Here is a 14,003-nt window from a genome sequence, read left to right as displayed (position 1 = left end):
AGCAGGCCTAGTTTGAACCCCGGGAAGTTTAAAGAGCTAGCGGTGCCCCACTGTAGCCGTGACCACCATCCTGCACACTCGTGTAGAAGAATGAGATCAAGATGGAGCGTCAAGAGGACGCCCATGATGCGAAACGAGTAGCCGTTGCTTGCGAGACCTGTCGAAAGCGTAAGCGTAAAGTTAGTTTGCCCACACTTTCACCTTTTTCTCCTGGAAAGAACCTTTCTGACTTCTTCAGTGTGATGGGGCTAAGCCTGTCTGCTCTACATGTAGTAGCCGTGAGCTTGAATGTCAATACGCTGACCAGAGTGCAAGTCGCAAGTATGGTTCTCCCTACTGAGACGTGTATGTCGCATACTGACACCCTTTTGTGTGGCATCAGGCGCAAGCAATGGAGCCTCGACTACGTTTCGACTCTCGAGGAGACCATATCGACGCTCAAGGGCTACATTAGTGATCTTCAAGAGCATGGAGTGATTGGAGAAACGCCGGCCAACATTAATGGTCTTCTGGTAGCCCATCTCGATAGTGAGAAGACGTCTTCGTTTGATACTGTCAATGCCATGACATCAGCAGAAAACGAAGATCTACATGTCCGGAGCCCTGGTGACAAAGCAATTTCTGAGCGTCGGTTACCGTCTGCGATTGACGAGATGAGCGCGATGATTTGGAAGATGAATATCTGCGAAGATGGCACTTCTACCTTCACGGGCCCCTCCGGAAACTTCTGCTTCGAACCACCCGCAGGAAGGATGTTGCCCGTCGTCCAGTCGAGAGTCCATCCGTCAAAGAGCGCAGCTAGGACTGACTATCTCCAAGATCATAGCTTGAAGGAAGAGCTGATCTCGCTTTTTATGACTAAAGTGAATTCGTATCACCAGTTTGTCAACCCGTTTTTAAAGTCAGCGGAAGAGACAAATGGGCCTGATCTCCATCTCCTTCGAATTTCAATGTGCACAGCTGGTTCATCTTATTCGCAACGTCCCGATGCCTCGGCGGTAGGTCAGGCGTTCGCTGAAAATGCTGAAAATATTGCGCTTACCTGCTGCCGTACTCTTCCATCTCTTTCAACAGTTCAAGCTCTCAGCATTCTTTGCTGGTACGAACTGGGTCAAGATCATGACAACATGGCTTGGGTCTATAATAGCACTGCGTCAGCTGTAGCTCTTCATCTTGGACTCCATGTCATCGGCTTCGAAAGACTGGCCGGTGGAGTATCCAGCAACGCAGCTGATCAACACGAGAGGATCCGGACTTTCTGGAGCTTGTCTCTAATGGATCGTATTGCAACATCAACGCTGGGTAGACAATGCGTCATGCCTTGGCGGCGAACGAGAGTTCCGTCATTACTAGATATACTGGACCATAGCGCTGGACCAGATGAAATCGCATTTGGCCACCAGTGTAAACTATGGTTTCTGCACGATCAGTTCATGGACCAGATGTAAGTTTATCCTTTCTTCTCAATGACTGACCTGACTTTCCGCCGTCCAGCTACGCCTTTGATTTCGACGAGCTGAACTTTGAAATCCGGAATAAGATTCTCGTACACGCTCGCGAGAATCTTTTCAACTTCCATCAAGGGATCGACGAACGGCTACACGAGATGTCCACTCACCACAGCATAGTCTTCTTCAAAATGTCGTATCAAACATCTCTCCTCTTGATCCATCGCCCATACATGCGAGAAGATCCTGGAAGCTCGTCCTACCGACTCGCTCTTCGTTCGATGACAGCTGCCGCGGCGCAAATGACGCGCTTGATTCGCATGTTTCGCAAGACTGGAAATTTTGTCGATGCTCCGCCGTTTGTCATTCATCACATCTTGACAGCTTCCATCATGCATCTGCTCAACGCGACTACATTGGAACCGAGCATCCGTCAACAGTCGATCGGGCGATTCAGAGTTTGTGTCGATGCGCTAGAGGAGATGCAGCCGATGTGGCAACACGCACGGAGGGCTGTGCGACTATTACAAGGGCTCGCGCAGCGATGGGCTGTCGTGTTTGCATTGCCTATACGGTTGAGCAATCCCCTAAGCTCCATCGATCAAGAGACGTTGGAATCGGTATCACTGGTTGCATTGCCAGAGCTCGCGCAAGTCGATGAGCATACCACAGCCAGTCACCATAGCAATCAGAGCACCTCTTTTGACGCCAGAGGGGACGCTGTTGGCGATGATTGGTCGTTCGCGTTGTCGGACGGGCAATTCGACCAGAACGCGTCTATTGATATCAACGCGTTGTGGGATTTCAGCGAGTATCCCGACCTGTCACAGGCTCCGGGGTTTGAGTGGATGGGTGGTAGTTAGTCTTTTGTGAATGACGCGTGAAACGCGTATGATTGATGATATGTTGGTGTTGAGGGTTTGGCAGGTTCGCCGAACCAGGAAGGTCAGGTGGCGGCGTGGCGCAGCATTTTTTTCCCCTTTCTCGATTGTGGCTGGTGCGGCACAGAGCGGGGTCGTCCCGACCTTGTTCCGAAGTCAGGTTCTCTCGATAACCTTACACCTTCATATTAAAGATCTTTAAACCTCAGGGGTATTGTTCAATTACTTTCGCCGAGCATCTTCGCAACTGAACAATCTTTGCTGACCCTTGTATCTAGACCGAATTAATACCAGATCTTCGACTTGTCACCCCATCCCGTTGAAAATATGTCTGGCCAGTCTCAATTGGAAAGCAGATTACTTCTTGCGCCATACGACATCCGTCGTGCGATCTATGTTCACCTCATTCCAGATCGAGTCCATGTGGTCCTTCGAGAAGGCAAGATTCATATCTCAGCGTGCGTGCAACAAACCCCAGGATTCGACTATGATGGCTTGGAGCGTCAAGTCCCCGGGGATGATCGAGATGAACCTGTTTATGCGCGTCGCTTACGATCATGGTGGGGTCCGCACTGGAAATGCGAGGAGGTAGCGGCAAGCGTAGAACACAACTACGAGGCCGTTTTCCATGTATGCAAGAGAATGTAGGCAAATGATTCCCTTCACGCGCCGTTGCTGACCTCGCTCGCAACTTTTAAAGGTCCATTGATGTCTTTGACTTCATGGCCGAAATGACAGTCTTCAACATCACCGACCTTGATACTCTTAGCTACACGCTTCAGGAAGTTAACGCCTCTGCCTCTGAGCCGTCTCCTGCGTCCATGCTCCTAGCCTGTCTCTTTCCAAGCATTAGAAAAATGGACATTACATTGAGGCTTCCTCTATCAGTCTGCGAGGCACCGAAATCCCCAGCTATCGAATCCAGCTCTGCATCCCTGTCAGCAGAGGCACCGACCTCTAACGCGACGGCCTAGTCTGCTGCGTGGCTGCGACTATGCCCAGCCATCACCCATCTGAAGGGCCTACGCAATCTCGAGATCTTGCTAGACCACGGCCAACCTTCGTCCTGGTCCATCGCCAACGAGCGTGCTATCCTCTCTCCCCTCACGCCACTCGCCACTTGTTCCCGATTTGACTATCTCCGTCAACCTCCCTAAACTACACCCCAAATACGAAAGTCCGGATCGTCACTTTACTGAGGACAGCCCCGCACCACCATTTAAGATACACCGAAGGCTGAGGCAGCGGTACCATTGCGTTCAAGGTGTGAGTATGAGCTACGAAGCCGATTTTCCTTCCCCGTATGTTCATTCCCGAATTGAAGACGCTCGCCTCACAGAGCTAGAGGAATTCGAACAGGATATGTGGACGAAGGCTTGGATCTACGCGCAGAGTGGGCGTTTTGTGGTAGCTTAGATCCTACGTCAGCCAATGGCATACAAAAGAGTGAGTAGGTACAGTCTATATGTATAGACTTAGTTTCATCATTTAGAAAGCGCAACAGCTAACATCAATGATGCAATTTAGATATGTGGTGCCGAGAGTCGTTTCAGTGCGACCTACGATCCAGATTTCCCCTTCTTATGCGACATTGCCGGCCTGCTTCATATTCCCAGGGCAGAGCTAGAGAACAAGGAACGAACGATGTGGAAGGGAGGCCATGGGCACTTTGTAGTTGAGATATGTAACGACGAGCCTACTTTTTGCTCTGGGTAGAGCGCGAAGGCTGACCTTTATTATCGCGCGATGTAGAGTTACCATGGCGTTCCACAAGATCTCAGCAAGGGCTATCTCTGTATATCCTTCCAGCCGGATTTCCCCATCTTATTTGAAGGCCATCCTGCTTGAGAAGATACATCGCAGCCGGAGCTAGAGGAGACGGAACGAGCTGGGTGGAAGAACGGTATGAACATGTATGAGGCTCTCCAAGGCGACATCTGTCATCACCCGGCGCCCGACACATACCTATGCGACGGTGTGTGTCAGAGGGAAAATATATCCGACTACCTCGTACTCAACTGTAGAGAGCGGGACTAGAGGAGAGAAATTGTCTTGATTTGGGTACTTCATTCACTTCGCGACAGAAAGCTGTTCAGCGGCGGGGTGTAGTTTTGCTATGGATAGGGCGAGAAGGCTGACTTCTACCATCATGCAATTTAGGGATATTTTGGCAAACCGCAAGGTAATAGCAACAGTCCTTAACGTGTACCCTTCCAACTAGATTTCCTTATCTTGTTAGAAACTCATCCCGAATCTGATGATACTCCTCGGCTGGAGCTAGAGGAGATGGAGCGGTCTTGGTGGAAGAGAGGTATCAATGTGTACGAATTTCTCGCACTCGATATGTGTCATCACCCGACGCCCGACTCGTCCTCTGCGGCGAAATGTGTCAGGCTGTTCCCATTTGAGTCATTTATTTGATTGCCATTTTCGAAGAGAGCGGGAAAGCAGAGCGAACTTATCTTGCTTTGAGTACTGTTGTTCAGTTGGCTAAGAAAGGGGAGAATTGTCTTTGTCTTGCACGCATTCGGAATCAGCCCGGCAACGTCCATGTCTTGATATTCGGAAGCTAGATTCTTCGTTAGACCCTCATCAATCAATGAGCAGTGCTCTCCTTTCGTATCTTTCTCGGCGTTGCTATAAGGACCTCTCTGACTGGCGAAGAAGACGTCATATTTTCAGCGCAGTGATTGGATACGTGGATTTCATCTAGTGTCACTTGAATAGACTTCATAATAAGAATATTCCTGCTTTTGGCCCGTTGCAGACTAGAGGCCGTTGCTCCCGCGGAGCATCCGGATGCTACGGAGGGCGATCATACGCTGCAACGATCAATCCGGCAGATTGGGTGTTACGACTTGCGATGATCTTGAGGCTAATCGCCACATCGCAACTGAACTACCCGGGCTACCTGGTCCGACCGCTGAATGCTCCGCGGCGCTACAATGGCGAACATGTCTACGTGGACGAGTTTCCAAGGGGCTGGAAGTGTCAGATGTGACAACCGTTTTCTCGGGGCGAAGCTATACATACACTCTTCTACTAGAAAAAGATGAGGCGAGGACTTCGGTCCGTGCTCAATTTCTTAACATGGGGTGCATAATACCTTTATCCCTGATACCTTTTATCGAATCTGTCTTCTTCAGTTGCCTTCGCCTCAGGATGGAGCCGCTGTGAGCCGTTACTATGTACGGATCGCGCATTAACCACGTGATATCAAGATTGTGCCACGGTTGACCCCAGAGGCGCGGAGCCGTAGAAGGCCCTTTGCGATCACTGCAATCGGGAATTGACCCGAAATAGGTCCTGATTCGGGCGAAACTAACTAACAACACAGCGATTTTTGTTTCTCGGAGATGACCAGAGCAGGATGTCCTTCTATCAAAATTAGTGGGGCTCAGCTTTGGACGTGCGAGATGAGAAGCTTCTCTAGGTATCTATGGTGATGTGGCGTCTCCATGCCGCGTCCCGCGTCCCGACGCGCCGTCCGAAATCCTGATCGATGTGGCTGCAGGGTCTTCTTTGAGCGATCAAGACGTCCGCATTCCGAACTCATCCTTACATTACTTCTTCTGACTTCTACTCTATGTCCTTATACACTCAGAATCTAGATGAAAGCCGTTATTGCACTAACAGCGCTTGCGAACCTCGCGCGTGTCACACGCGTACCATTACTCGTGGGCAAGAACATGGGGTATGTCTACTTTTTTCGCTGTCTCACTTGTCTCCCGAGGTCTCTTCATCGCTTCAAGCACTGTGATTACCTCTTGTGCTTATTGGGACCTATTATAGGCCGTCAGCAGCGCACTAAGCATGCAGGTCAGCTTCACGATATACGTTTTGGTGCGGATACGGAATAGAGACGGTGCCGCGTCAACAGAAGCAAGCCCAATATCATCAAATGACGGAGGTGGCCCTGATATGAATGCAACGGGCGCCTGTCTAACTGCTTCGGCTGGCACCTGCAGCCACGCTTATTCAGTCCGCAATGGCCAGTTATCAAGACCCCTGGTACGGCGCCCAATGCCCATTCTGCTTTCACCCGGGCTGCTGAGCACCACATTTCCCACGCGATTGACCATGTGCACCTGCGACTCAGATTGATCCTCGTCAGGTTGCCCTGGAAGCTGATCGCTTCTATTCTGCAGATCTCTGGGATCTGGAACTCTCACCGACTCTCTAAGTCGTTGCCACAACAAGTACCGAAGAACATGGTCCCAGCTTCGGTCCGGCTCCTCCCACGTTCCAAGCCCGCTACTTGCCGACCCGACCCCCTAGTTTCAGCCATGTGCGCGCTATCCACATCCCAAATTCATCATCATGAATCGAGGAATTGGGGACATTGCCATTCCGCGACTTTCAACGGCCCGTATCAAGCCCCTCCGTTATTTTGTGGCGGCACAAAATCCACCATGTAGTGGATCGAAGCGTGCGGACAGAACGCGTCCGTCCATGTACTGTACAGAGTAGAAAACAAGCATTACCAGCAAGTCTTGAAAGCAGTATTTAGGCATTCTCCTTACTCGTTCAATCTGGGGATTTATCACACACACAGCGAATAGAAGTGCCGCGGTTCCTTTTAATGTAACCGTGGCACATTAGCTCCCCACGGCGCCCTCGGGACGTTAAACTTGACGGGGATGATCCCTCAACCCACTGCCAGGTTCTGGGCCGTTGGCTGGGCTTATTTAGGAAAAGCAACTTGATAAGAGCAGGCATGTCCATGGACTGTGCTTCTGTCACAGAGACTAGTGGAGTCCACTACCCTCTACCGAGGCCCCTAGTCGAGGACGAGGCCTGCAGCGATAGCAGGAAACCTCCACACATTACTTTTTCAAGCCAACAGCGTCTGACAGCGGCATATTTCTGCTAGGTACGCTTATTCCAGCATCGCTGCTGATCCCCCGGCATGGGCACGTATATGGCCGAACGACGCTGCACTCGGGTTGCAAGGCATCTCAAAAGTGACCATTTATCTGTCTCCTGTCTGTCAACAGTCTTTTGATTCATCTCAATCCTTCCTAGCCTTAAAGCCATCCATCATGAGCAGCTTTAGTTCCAGCACGTCGAGTACGTTCACGGATCCAATGCTGCCCCAGGGGATGAAGCATGTCGAGCGCAAAGACCTATACACCTCTCTTCCAAAACGTTTACACTATCTTCAAAGCTTCATTGAATGGGGTCAAGGTAAGCTCAGTCCTTTCTCTAACCTCTCTTATTGCGTAAATACGCAACTTGTCGTCAAAATTTGCCATCCTAACTCTTCTCTCAGCCGACATCGACGCGCTCCGCGGAGCTCAAGCGTTCGTCAAGTCTTTGATACCAACAGTATGCGAAAAAGTATACAACAAGATTCTAGAACACGACATCACAGCGCAAGCCTTCCACAACCAAAGCACGAAGGGCGCAAACGACTTAGACGTGGACGACTATATTAGGAAAGAGAGCCCCGCGATCATGAATCGGCGGATGGTATGTTCCTAGACCAAGCATAGAATATATAATCGGCAGTGCTAACTATGTAATTAGTTCCTAAGGTGGTACCTCACAAAGCTCAACCAAGACCCCTCGAAGCCAGAGTACTGGGAGTACCTCAACAAAGTCGGGTAGGTGCCTTCCTTTGGTGCAACACCCCCTCCCCTTCCCTCTGAGACTCAACGTCCACATTCTCCGCTCCATAATATACTTCCTACTCCATAAAAGCCGACCTAACTCTTTTAGCGCAATGCACACCGGCCTCTTTCGCCGACAACCCCTAACCGTCGACATCATCCACATCAGCATGATGATCGGCCATGTCCAAAACACCCTTAACGCCGCCGTCATCTCCGCCCCCGAGATCCCGACCGACTCGAAAGTCAAGATCGTTACCGCCTTTGGTAAGCTGCTCTGGATCCAAAACGACCTCTTCTCAAAGTGGTTCGTCAAGGATGGCGAAGAGTTTGGCGAGAGCAACACGAAGCTACAATACGAAGCGGCGATAAAGGGGGGCAAAGCGGATGACTTTGTGGGGTTTGGAGGGGAGAGGACGTACTGCCCGTTTAGTGGGGTGGCGCGGACGTTGAAGAATCAGGTGGACGGGCAGCCAGGATATGCCTATGCAGTTGGTAGCGGGAGCGGTGCTAGGAGTATGAGGTATGCGTGATCACAGGGAGGTGGTGTGGAGCGGAGGTTTCAGTGAATTTCATTGGCGTTTGGAGTGATGGATTTCGAGCGACGCACTACGGTGCTGGGAGGGGATAGGACGGGTCACAGGGAGGTCACGAAAATGGTCACGTAAGTGCTTGGAAGGAGTTGTCTATTTTCAACGCATCGGTCTTTGCTTAATGGTGGAGAAAGGAAGAGGAACCGTGCTTTAGGTCCCCACTGCGTCACCTTATCAGTCGACGCCGGATTATCAGATCCGCTATTTCGAATCAACATTTAGCCAATCGCATTTCAATTCTCAGAGTGAAGGAAAGACTCACACATTCCCCTTCTCACCCCTCTTCATCCCATCCTCCTTCCCTCCCGCGCTCTCCCCCACCCGACCCCCCCAAACCCTCCTCGCCACCCCCCTCATCCATTGATACTCCCGGACCCGCCCCTCCGCATTCCCCTGCAACTCCACCACCACCAACACCACCGCCAGCATATGCGGTCCATGCTTCACATACCTCCCCACCTCCAAAAACATCCCGTACCCCCTCTCCACTGCCCTCCCCGCAAGCCCCTCCAGCACCGTCTGCGCATCCTCCATCAGATCCCGGCCGGGGAACTTAATCATCTCCTCCACCAGCTCCGCAACCACCTTCCTGAGACTCCTCCCCGCCGGCGTGCGCCGGAACATATCGACCGCGATGCCCACGAGATCGGGCGTCGCGTAGAGTGGGAGCGAGGTGTCTGGGCTCCGGGCCATGAGGAATTTCAGCGCTTGTTCCGGGCTGGTGGGCGCGGTGTCGCGCGCGAGGTAGCGCGAGACGAGGAGGGAGTGGGCGGCGCGGCGGAGGGCGTTGCTGCGGGCTGCCTCGGCCTTCAAGTTCTTTAACGCGTGCGGGGGGAGGGTTTGCAGGTCTGAGGGGTCTTGCGAGAGCCATTTTTTGGCCGTGGCCGAGGAGACGCGGTGGAAGGATGCGGTGAATTTCACTAGTGATTCGAGAACGCCATCGTCCGAGGGTAGGGGCAGTTTGGGAAGGAGGGGCGCGAGATCTCGCGCGTGGTGCTTGTAGGCGGAGCTCCAGGGGCTGGTTTGTTGGTGGGTGTCCGGGCCGAGGAAGGTGATAGCTTCGAGGAAGGTTTGGATTCGGGGGGAGGACATTGTGGTGGTGGGAAATTGAGGGACAGGGGTATGAGGGTGGAGATGTTGCTGTGGACATTTTATATTGCGGTGAGGGCGTTTTACAAAGCGGATGTATTGTTCAAGTGAATTTTAGAGCGTGAGATTTACAAAGACATTACAGGTTCTACTCTGCGACGAAGCATTGTGTTGCACAAGGAAAGACGAGGACGTTGATCTACTCAGCCCATCAACTACGAGTCGGCTCGTACGCGGTCGCCACCATTCCCTTACTCCGAAGTGGAAGCAATCCAGCGCTGTCTTCGTTGAATTTCTGATAGCCAGCCGTTTGGGATCTCGTTTGGCCGAAAGTATACGCGTCTAGTAGCATCATGGCCCATGCGAGTAGTCTACCGTAGCATGTCAGCATAAAGTTTCTTTGCCTTCGCTGGGAGGACTCATAAATACCCTGATACATGTGCGGTGAAGAACGCGACTTTATACGCAATGCATCCCATGCCAGAATCGCACTTCCCGACAAGGCCCAGAGCGAAGGAGAACGCCGCCACGCCCGCAACGCCCGCAATGTAGAGGAACGTGAGACAAAAGTTGAGCACGAGGCCGAACGGTGGATAGAGCTTCTTGAATGCATGAAGAGCGAATAGGACGATGGCTGAAAGAAGGCTGAGATGGGCGGTGCCGTGGAGCTGGGCGTGGGATGTTAGAACATGCTTATTTGCCTCTACCTAGACAACCGGGGAGTACTAGAGACGCGGATACTCACCAGTTTGAAGTACCAAGGCGCATGCCATTCATTCGGGTTCTTGGTCTTCTCTACCAACCCCAGATCATCCTTTAATACGACAGTCTTAGCGATGTCCGCCCATGCGACGTAGAAGAAGACTACTATGATGCCGGATGCGACTATCTGTAATATGCAAAGGATTTGGAAGAGGGGAGAAGGGTAGCGTGCCATGGTAGCTTTCTATGGTGCTTGAGAAAGGGACAAAGGCTGAGAATGGGCGTTAAGGGAATGCAATTCTGCTGGTGGTCGTGGAGAACGGCGAGCGCCATCGCTACGGCGACTCTTATAGTTATGTTGCTAGTAGAAGCTTGAGAGGCTGTAAAGGTCGGTTGGGTTAGAGACACAAATAGAGTATGTCTTATTCAGCTGCTGTGGCTAGTGTTGAGCTAAACAAGCGTACGGCTGAGAGACGTGCTAGTTATCCAGTCATTCTGCAGCTTCAGGTGCCAGGAGGGGCGCCACAGTAATCTAGAACTTTAACTCGACATCGAATATGGAAATGTATCGCGAGGAAAAAAAGCTAGCTTGTGCCTCGCCTCGGCTTGCTTCGTAGATGTATTCCAATGAGGACAGTGGACTTTCATTGATTGCTCAGGGTAGCCAGCAAGCTGTAATATCATAAGATAGACTTGGTAACAGAGGTTAGTTGTTGATAATGCTTGAATAACCCAAACGGAAGCGGGATGTAGATGGTTGAGGAAAGGGTGTGGTCGTGGGCTCAGCTGAGTAATTCATACCGCTGATTGGCTGGAATCTTGGTCCTGTTTTCTCCCTTTCGGGTAACTCATCAGCCTCCATTTCAGCTTCACATCTTCATTCTGTTATCGACTCAGCCCAACGACGCTACTGCCATGAGCTTTCTTCACGAATACCATCGGGGAGGGCTCAGACGGACTGCCCCATAGTCTTAGCACATCGTTCCTAAGACCCATCTAATGCTCTGACCTTTCAGCACCTCCACACTTCAAGCAATAGTGTTCGCTCAACGCCTTCGCATGCAAACAATGATCAAAGTCGCAACAAATGATCACCTTGAACAAGAAAATCACTATAATGTCCATCCCTGCGTGCCGAGAAACCTACCGTGCCGAGAAATATAAGGGGGACTTTGACTTTAAGTAACTCACACCTCGTGCACACGTCAGTATCTGCAATAGTTCTATATGAGTCGTATAAATTACTATGGCTATTCCTAAACATCCAGTACTACTCACACGCAAATGCATGCAAGGACGCCACGCAGGCTGGTACCTCCAATAGAAGCGATCACCAATCCGGGCTAGTGGAAAACAAACACTGCCTTATATAATCAATCATCAGGGTGTAATTTACTTAAAGTGGCTGTTAAGCCTGTGGCTGTGCAGTGTCTTGGCAAGCGGGCCAACCCGCAGCCTTGCAATACATCTTGGCTATGCCTCCAGTCAACCAACTGAACTATCTAAGGACACCTACAGAATCGCCACATCACGTATATATGTATGTATATATGCATGTATGTTCTATTATGGCCATCCACCTGTAGGGTATAGGCCGTTACTATGCGCTAACTAGAGTAGACTGGCGCGAATTATACTGGCTCCAATTCAGTAGCCAACTACAAGAGCTGTTTCTCTTTCAATTGACTCTGTGATCAACATACGAAATAAAGAGAAAGTATACAAACCTCGGAGAGAAGGAGAGTGAGAATGTGTCGAAATCCCGTCCTGTAAACTGCCTATATCCGCCCGTACCCTTGAAAAGTGCCTTCCCAGCCACTATTGCCGACAATTGCAATAGCTGCTTCCCTCGATAGCAGTTTACCAAGTCGTATTGTTCTTAAACGGCCCAATGCTGATAAGTAGGTTGAGAGGGCGGCGGCGATTGCGAATTAAGGCGAGATAAAATCGAAGGTTCGACGACGGATACTCGGTTACCCGTGCTGCTGAATCGCAAGAATCCTGTCCCTCTCTTTTCTGTACGCTGGGCACTCCCGTTGCGAGGCTCAGTGAGGCCTTGACAGTTTATGCAGCGCAGGTTTACTATCTCGCATTGAAGGTGACCCTCCTGGCCACACATATCGCATGTGTCGGGCCGCTTGCAGTCTCTAGCTCTGTGTCCGTACCTCCTACATTTAAAACATGCCACCGGGGTACGTCGCTCTTTAAATGCTGACATGATAACCGCGCCTCCTCCAAACAAAACAATGTCCGAGCCTAGTAGCTTCTCCGCATCCTCCTTTGTCGCCACCTTAATAACCACAGACGCATGCTGCCCGCTTGGCCTAGGCCTCCCGAGCCATCTCATCGTGCACACTTCTACTCCGTTCTCTTCACCGAAGCGCTCCATGGTTGACTTGCTCACTTTGCCACTGTCTATGTCCATCGCCAGCGATACTTCGATCCAGTCCGCTTTAACAGCATGCCATTTTGGGCCGATAAGCCTCGCCCCGGGGATGCGTGATTCCAGCAACTGCGTGGCTGTCTGCCTAAATGCGGCTTCCTTGTCCTTCTCCACTGAGAATTTAATAACCGTTGTTTTGTTGTCTGTGTGCCACATGCGGAAGTCCTTAACCGTGGCTCCGGAGAGCCTATCGATATCCCTTATGCCATGTAAGATGGTTTGCTTCGCGACCTCGGTGGTCAATATCTTCTCTGCCGCTTCGCCCTCGACCCGACTAACGTCAATCACCAGTTGGTGGCTGGGTTCCTTGTTTGGCTTCTCGGCGTTCGTTGCTTGTGAGAGACTTGTCCCCGATTCTATCGCGCTTCAACTGGCCGCTACTAACGCCCATAATCCTGTTAATGGGAGCGATACTGAGAAAGTGTTAAGCTGCGCTTGGAGGGAGCGGATCTCCTCCTGGAGTTCGGCGTTTTGGTTCTTGAGGCTTTGCTATTCTGATTTGATCTCTGCGAGGTCGGCTCTGAAGCTATCGAGAACGCGGTTCTGATTCGTAATGATGCTGATCTGCTGTGTGATGGTTTCCTTCAGGGTCGCGATGAGCGACGCAACTTCTTCCCGGTTCGTGTCTCTCCCTACACGTTCAGGAGAAACGGTAGCGCTTGCGGATGGCTCATTCTGTGTTGATCTAGACGCAATTGTTCGTGTTCTCAATGACTGCTGGGCTTCAAGGACCTTTGCGCTTGGTTTTCTTGTGCGGCCTTTTGCTGGTGCTGGCTGAATCGGAGGTGGTGTTGTGGGTACGCGTCTGGCTGCCATCGGAGCTCCGGGATTCGCGGCGGTTGGCCACAAGGGCCGCCTTGCAGCGGGAGCTGACTAAACGAGTGACTAGAATGCAGGGAGCTAGTGATATAGGAGGCAAATCGTACAGTCCGGCGACTTGTATCACTGTATAGAAAATATCACTAAATCCCTATATCACTATAAGTAGGTTTTATTGTACTGTATACGATGGCGCCAGAGTGGAAGGCAAGCATCGGCCCGCCCCACTGGCTCGCAAGCACGGACGATTGCCTGGAACATCCGGCGACGAGGCTTGGTACTCCGTGGTCGAATGCAATTAGATAATAACAGCCCCAAGCAGTTCACGTGATAGTTATGAGATTCTGATCAACTGCTTACTGATGCCCCAGGCTGAGGATTCGAGCGAAACAACAATAGCGACGCAATAATCATAC

General features: G+C 51.2%; 6 protein-coding genes across 6 annotated transcripts; 3 read left to right on the top strand and 3 right to left on the bottom strand.

Moving 5' to 3' along the window:
• Positions 1–84: 84 nt before the first annotated feature.
• Positions 85–2,538, top strand: BDZ99DRAFT_499213 (uncharacterized protein). The gene is made up of 4 exons (XM_033723638.1): positions 85–179; positions 239–321; positions 383–1,444; positions 1,495–2,538. Exons 1-4 carry the CDS (start codon positions 102–104, stop codon positions 2,309–2,311), a joined length of 2,040 nt encoding a protein of 679 aa, XP_033575793.1. The 5' UTR covers positions 85–101; the 3' UTR covers positions 2,312–2,538.
• BDZ99DRAFT_40471 (uncharacterized protein) lies at positions 2,505–3,532 on the top strand. Its single transcript, XM_033716402.1, has 2 exons — positions 2,505–2,973; positions 3,030–3,532. The coding sequence occupies exons 1-2, from the start codon at positions 2,657–2,659 to the stop codon at positions 3,301–3,303; spliced, it is 591 nt and encodes a 196-aa protein (XP_033575792.1). The 5' UTR covers positions 2,505–2,656; the 3' UTR covers positions 3,304–3,532.
• A 3,899-nt stretch (positions 3,533–7,431) lies between these two features.
• BDZ99DRAFT_389174 (uncharacterized protein) lies at positions 7,432–8,474 on the top strand (the record flags this gene model as incomplete). Its single annotated transcript, XM_033715616.1, has 4 exons — positions 7,432–7,516; positions 7,602–7,801; positions 7,859–7,935; positions 8,051–8,474. 4 exons carry the CDS (start codon positions 7,432–7,434, stop codon positions 8,472–8,474), a joined length of 786 nt encoding a protein of 261 aa, XP_033575791.1.
• A 318-nt stretch (positions 8,475–8,792) lies between these two features.
• BDZ99DRAFT_477336 (uncharacterized protein) lies at positions 8,793–9,626 on the bottom strand (the record flags this gene model as incomplete). Its single annotated transcript, XM_033722109.1, has 1 exon — positions 8,793–9,626. One exon carries the CDS (start codon positions 9,624–9,626, stop codon positions 8,793–8,795), a length of 834 nt encoding a protein of 277 aa, XP_033575790.1.
• An 86-nt stretch (positions 9,627–9,712) lies between these two features.
• BDZ99DRAFT_499210 (uncharacterized protein) lies at positions 9,713–10,583 on the bottom strand. The gene is made up of 3 exons (XM_033723637.1): positions 10,369–10,583; positions 10,053–10,291; positions 9,713–9,994 (listed from the first exon to the last, which is right to left on the bottom strand). The coding sequence occupies exons 1-3, from the start codon at positions 10,558–10,560 to the stop codon at positions 9,835–9,837; spliced, it is 591 nt and encodes a 196-aa protein (XP_033575789.1). The 5' UTR covers positions 10,561–10,583; the 3' UTR covers positions 9,713–9,834.
• Positions 10,584–12,204: 1,621 nt separating this feature from the next.
• Positions 12,205–13,623, bottom strand: BDZ99DRAFT_499209 (uncharacterized protein; the record flags this gene model as incomplete). The annotated part of the gene is made up of 2 exons (XM_033723636.1): positions 13,405–13,623; positions 12,205–13,083 (listed from the first exon to the last, which is right to left on the bottom strand). Exons 1-2 carry the CDS (start codon positions 13,582–13,584, stop codon positions 12,205–12,207), a joined length of 1,059 nt encoding a protein of 352 aa, XP_033575788.1. The 5' UTR covers positions 13,585–13,623.
• Positions 13,624–14,003: the final 380 nt, after the last annotated feature.

This window comes from Mytilinidion resinicola (genome assembly GCF_010093595.1).
Source record: "Mytilinidion resinicola strain CBS 304.34 unplaced genomic scaffold BDZ99scaffold_11, whole genome shotgun sequence".
Taxonomy (NCBI): Eukaryota; Fungi; Ascomycota; class Dothideomycetes; order Mytilinidiales; family Mytilinidiaceae; genus Mytilinidion; species Mytilinidion resinicola.
The sequence above is the reverse complement of the archived record's forward strand: the minus strand, read 5'-3'. Positions and strand labels throughout refer to the sequence as shown.

What these genes read in the sequence shown, in the direction of transcription:
- BDZ99DRAFT_499213 (XM_033723638.1), top strand. Translation starts at nt 102, where the DNA reads ATGGAGCGTCAAGAGGACGCCCATGATGCGAAACGAGTAGCCGTTGCT. An exon ending in GTCGAAAGCGTAAGCGTAAA is followed by an intron (nt 180 to 238) that starts GTTAGTTTGCCC and finishes TGACTTCTTCAG; the next exon opens with TGTGATGGGGCTAAGCCTGT. An exon ending in GATCAGTTCATGGACCAGAT is followed by an intron (nt 1,445 to 1,494) that starts GTAAGTTTATCC and finishes TCCGCCGTCCAG; the next exon opens with CTACGCCTTTGATTTCGACG.
- BDZ99DRAFT_40471 (XM_033716402.1), top strand. Translation starts at nt 2,657, where the DNA reads ATGTCTGGCCAGTCTCAATTGGAAAGCAGATTACTTCTTGCGCCATAC. An exon ending in TTCCATGTATGCAAGAGAAT is followed by an intron (nt 2,974 to 3,029) that starts GTAGGCAAATGA and finishes CAACTTTTAAAG; the next exon opens with GTCCATTGATGTCTTTGACT.
- BDZ99DRAFT_499210 (XM_033723637.1), bottom strand. Translation starts at nt 10,560, where the DNA reads ATGGCACGCTACCCTTCTCCCCTCTTCCAAATCCTTTGCATATTACAG. An exon ending in CGCCTTGGTACTTCAAACTG is followed by an intron (nt 10,292 to 10,368) that starts GTGAGTATCCGC and finishes TCCCACGCCCAG; the next exon opens with CTCCACGGCACCGCCCATCT. An exon ending in TTCACCGCACATGTATCAGG is followed by an intron (nt 9,995 to 10,052) that starts GTATTTATGAGT and finishes ATGCTACGGTAG; the next exon opens with ACTACTCGCATGGGCCATGA.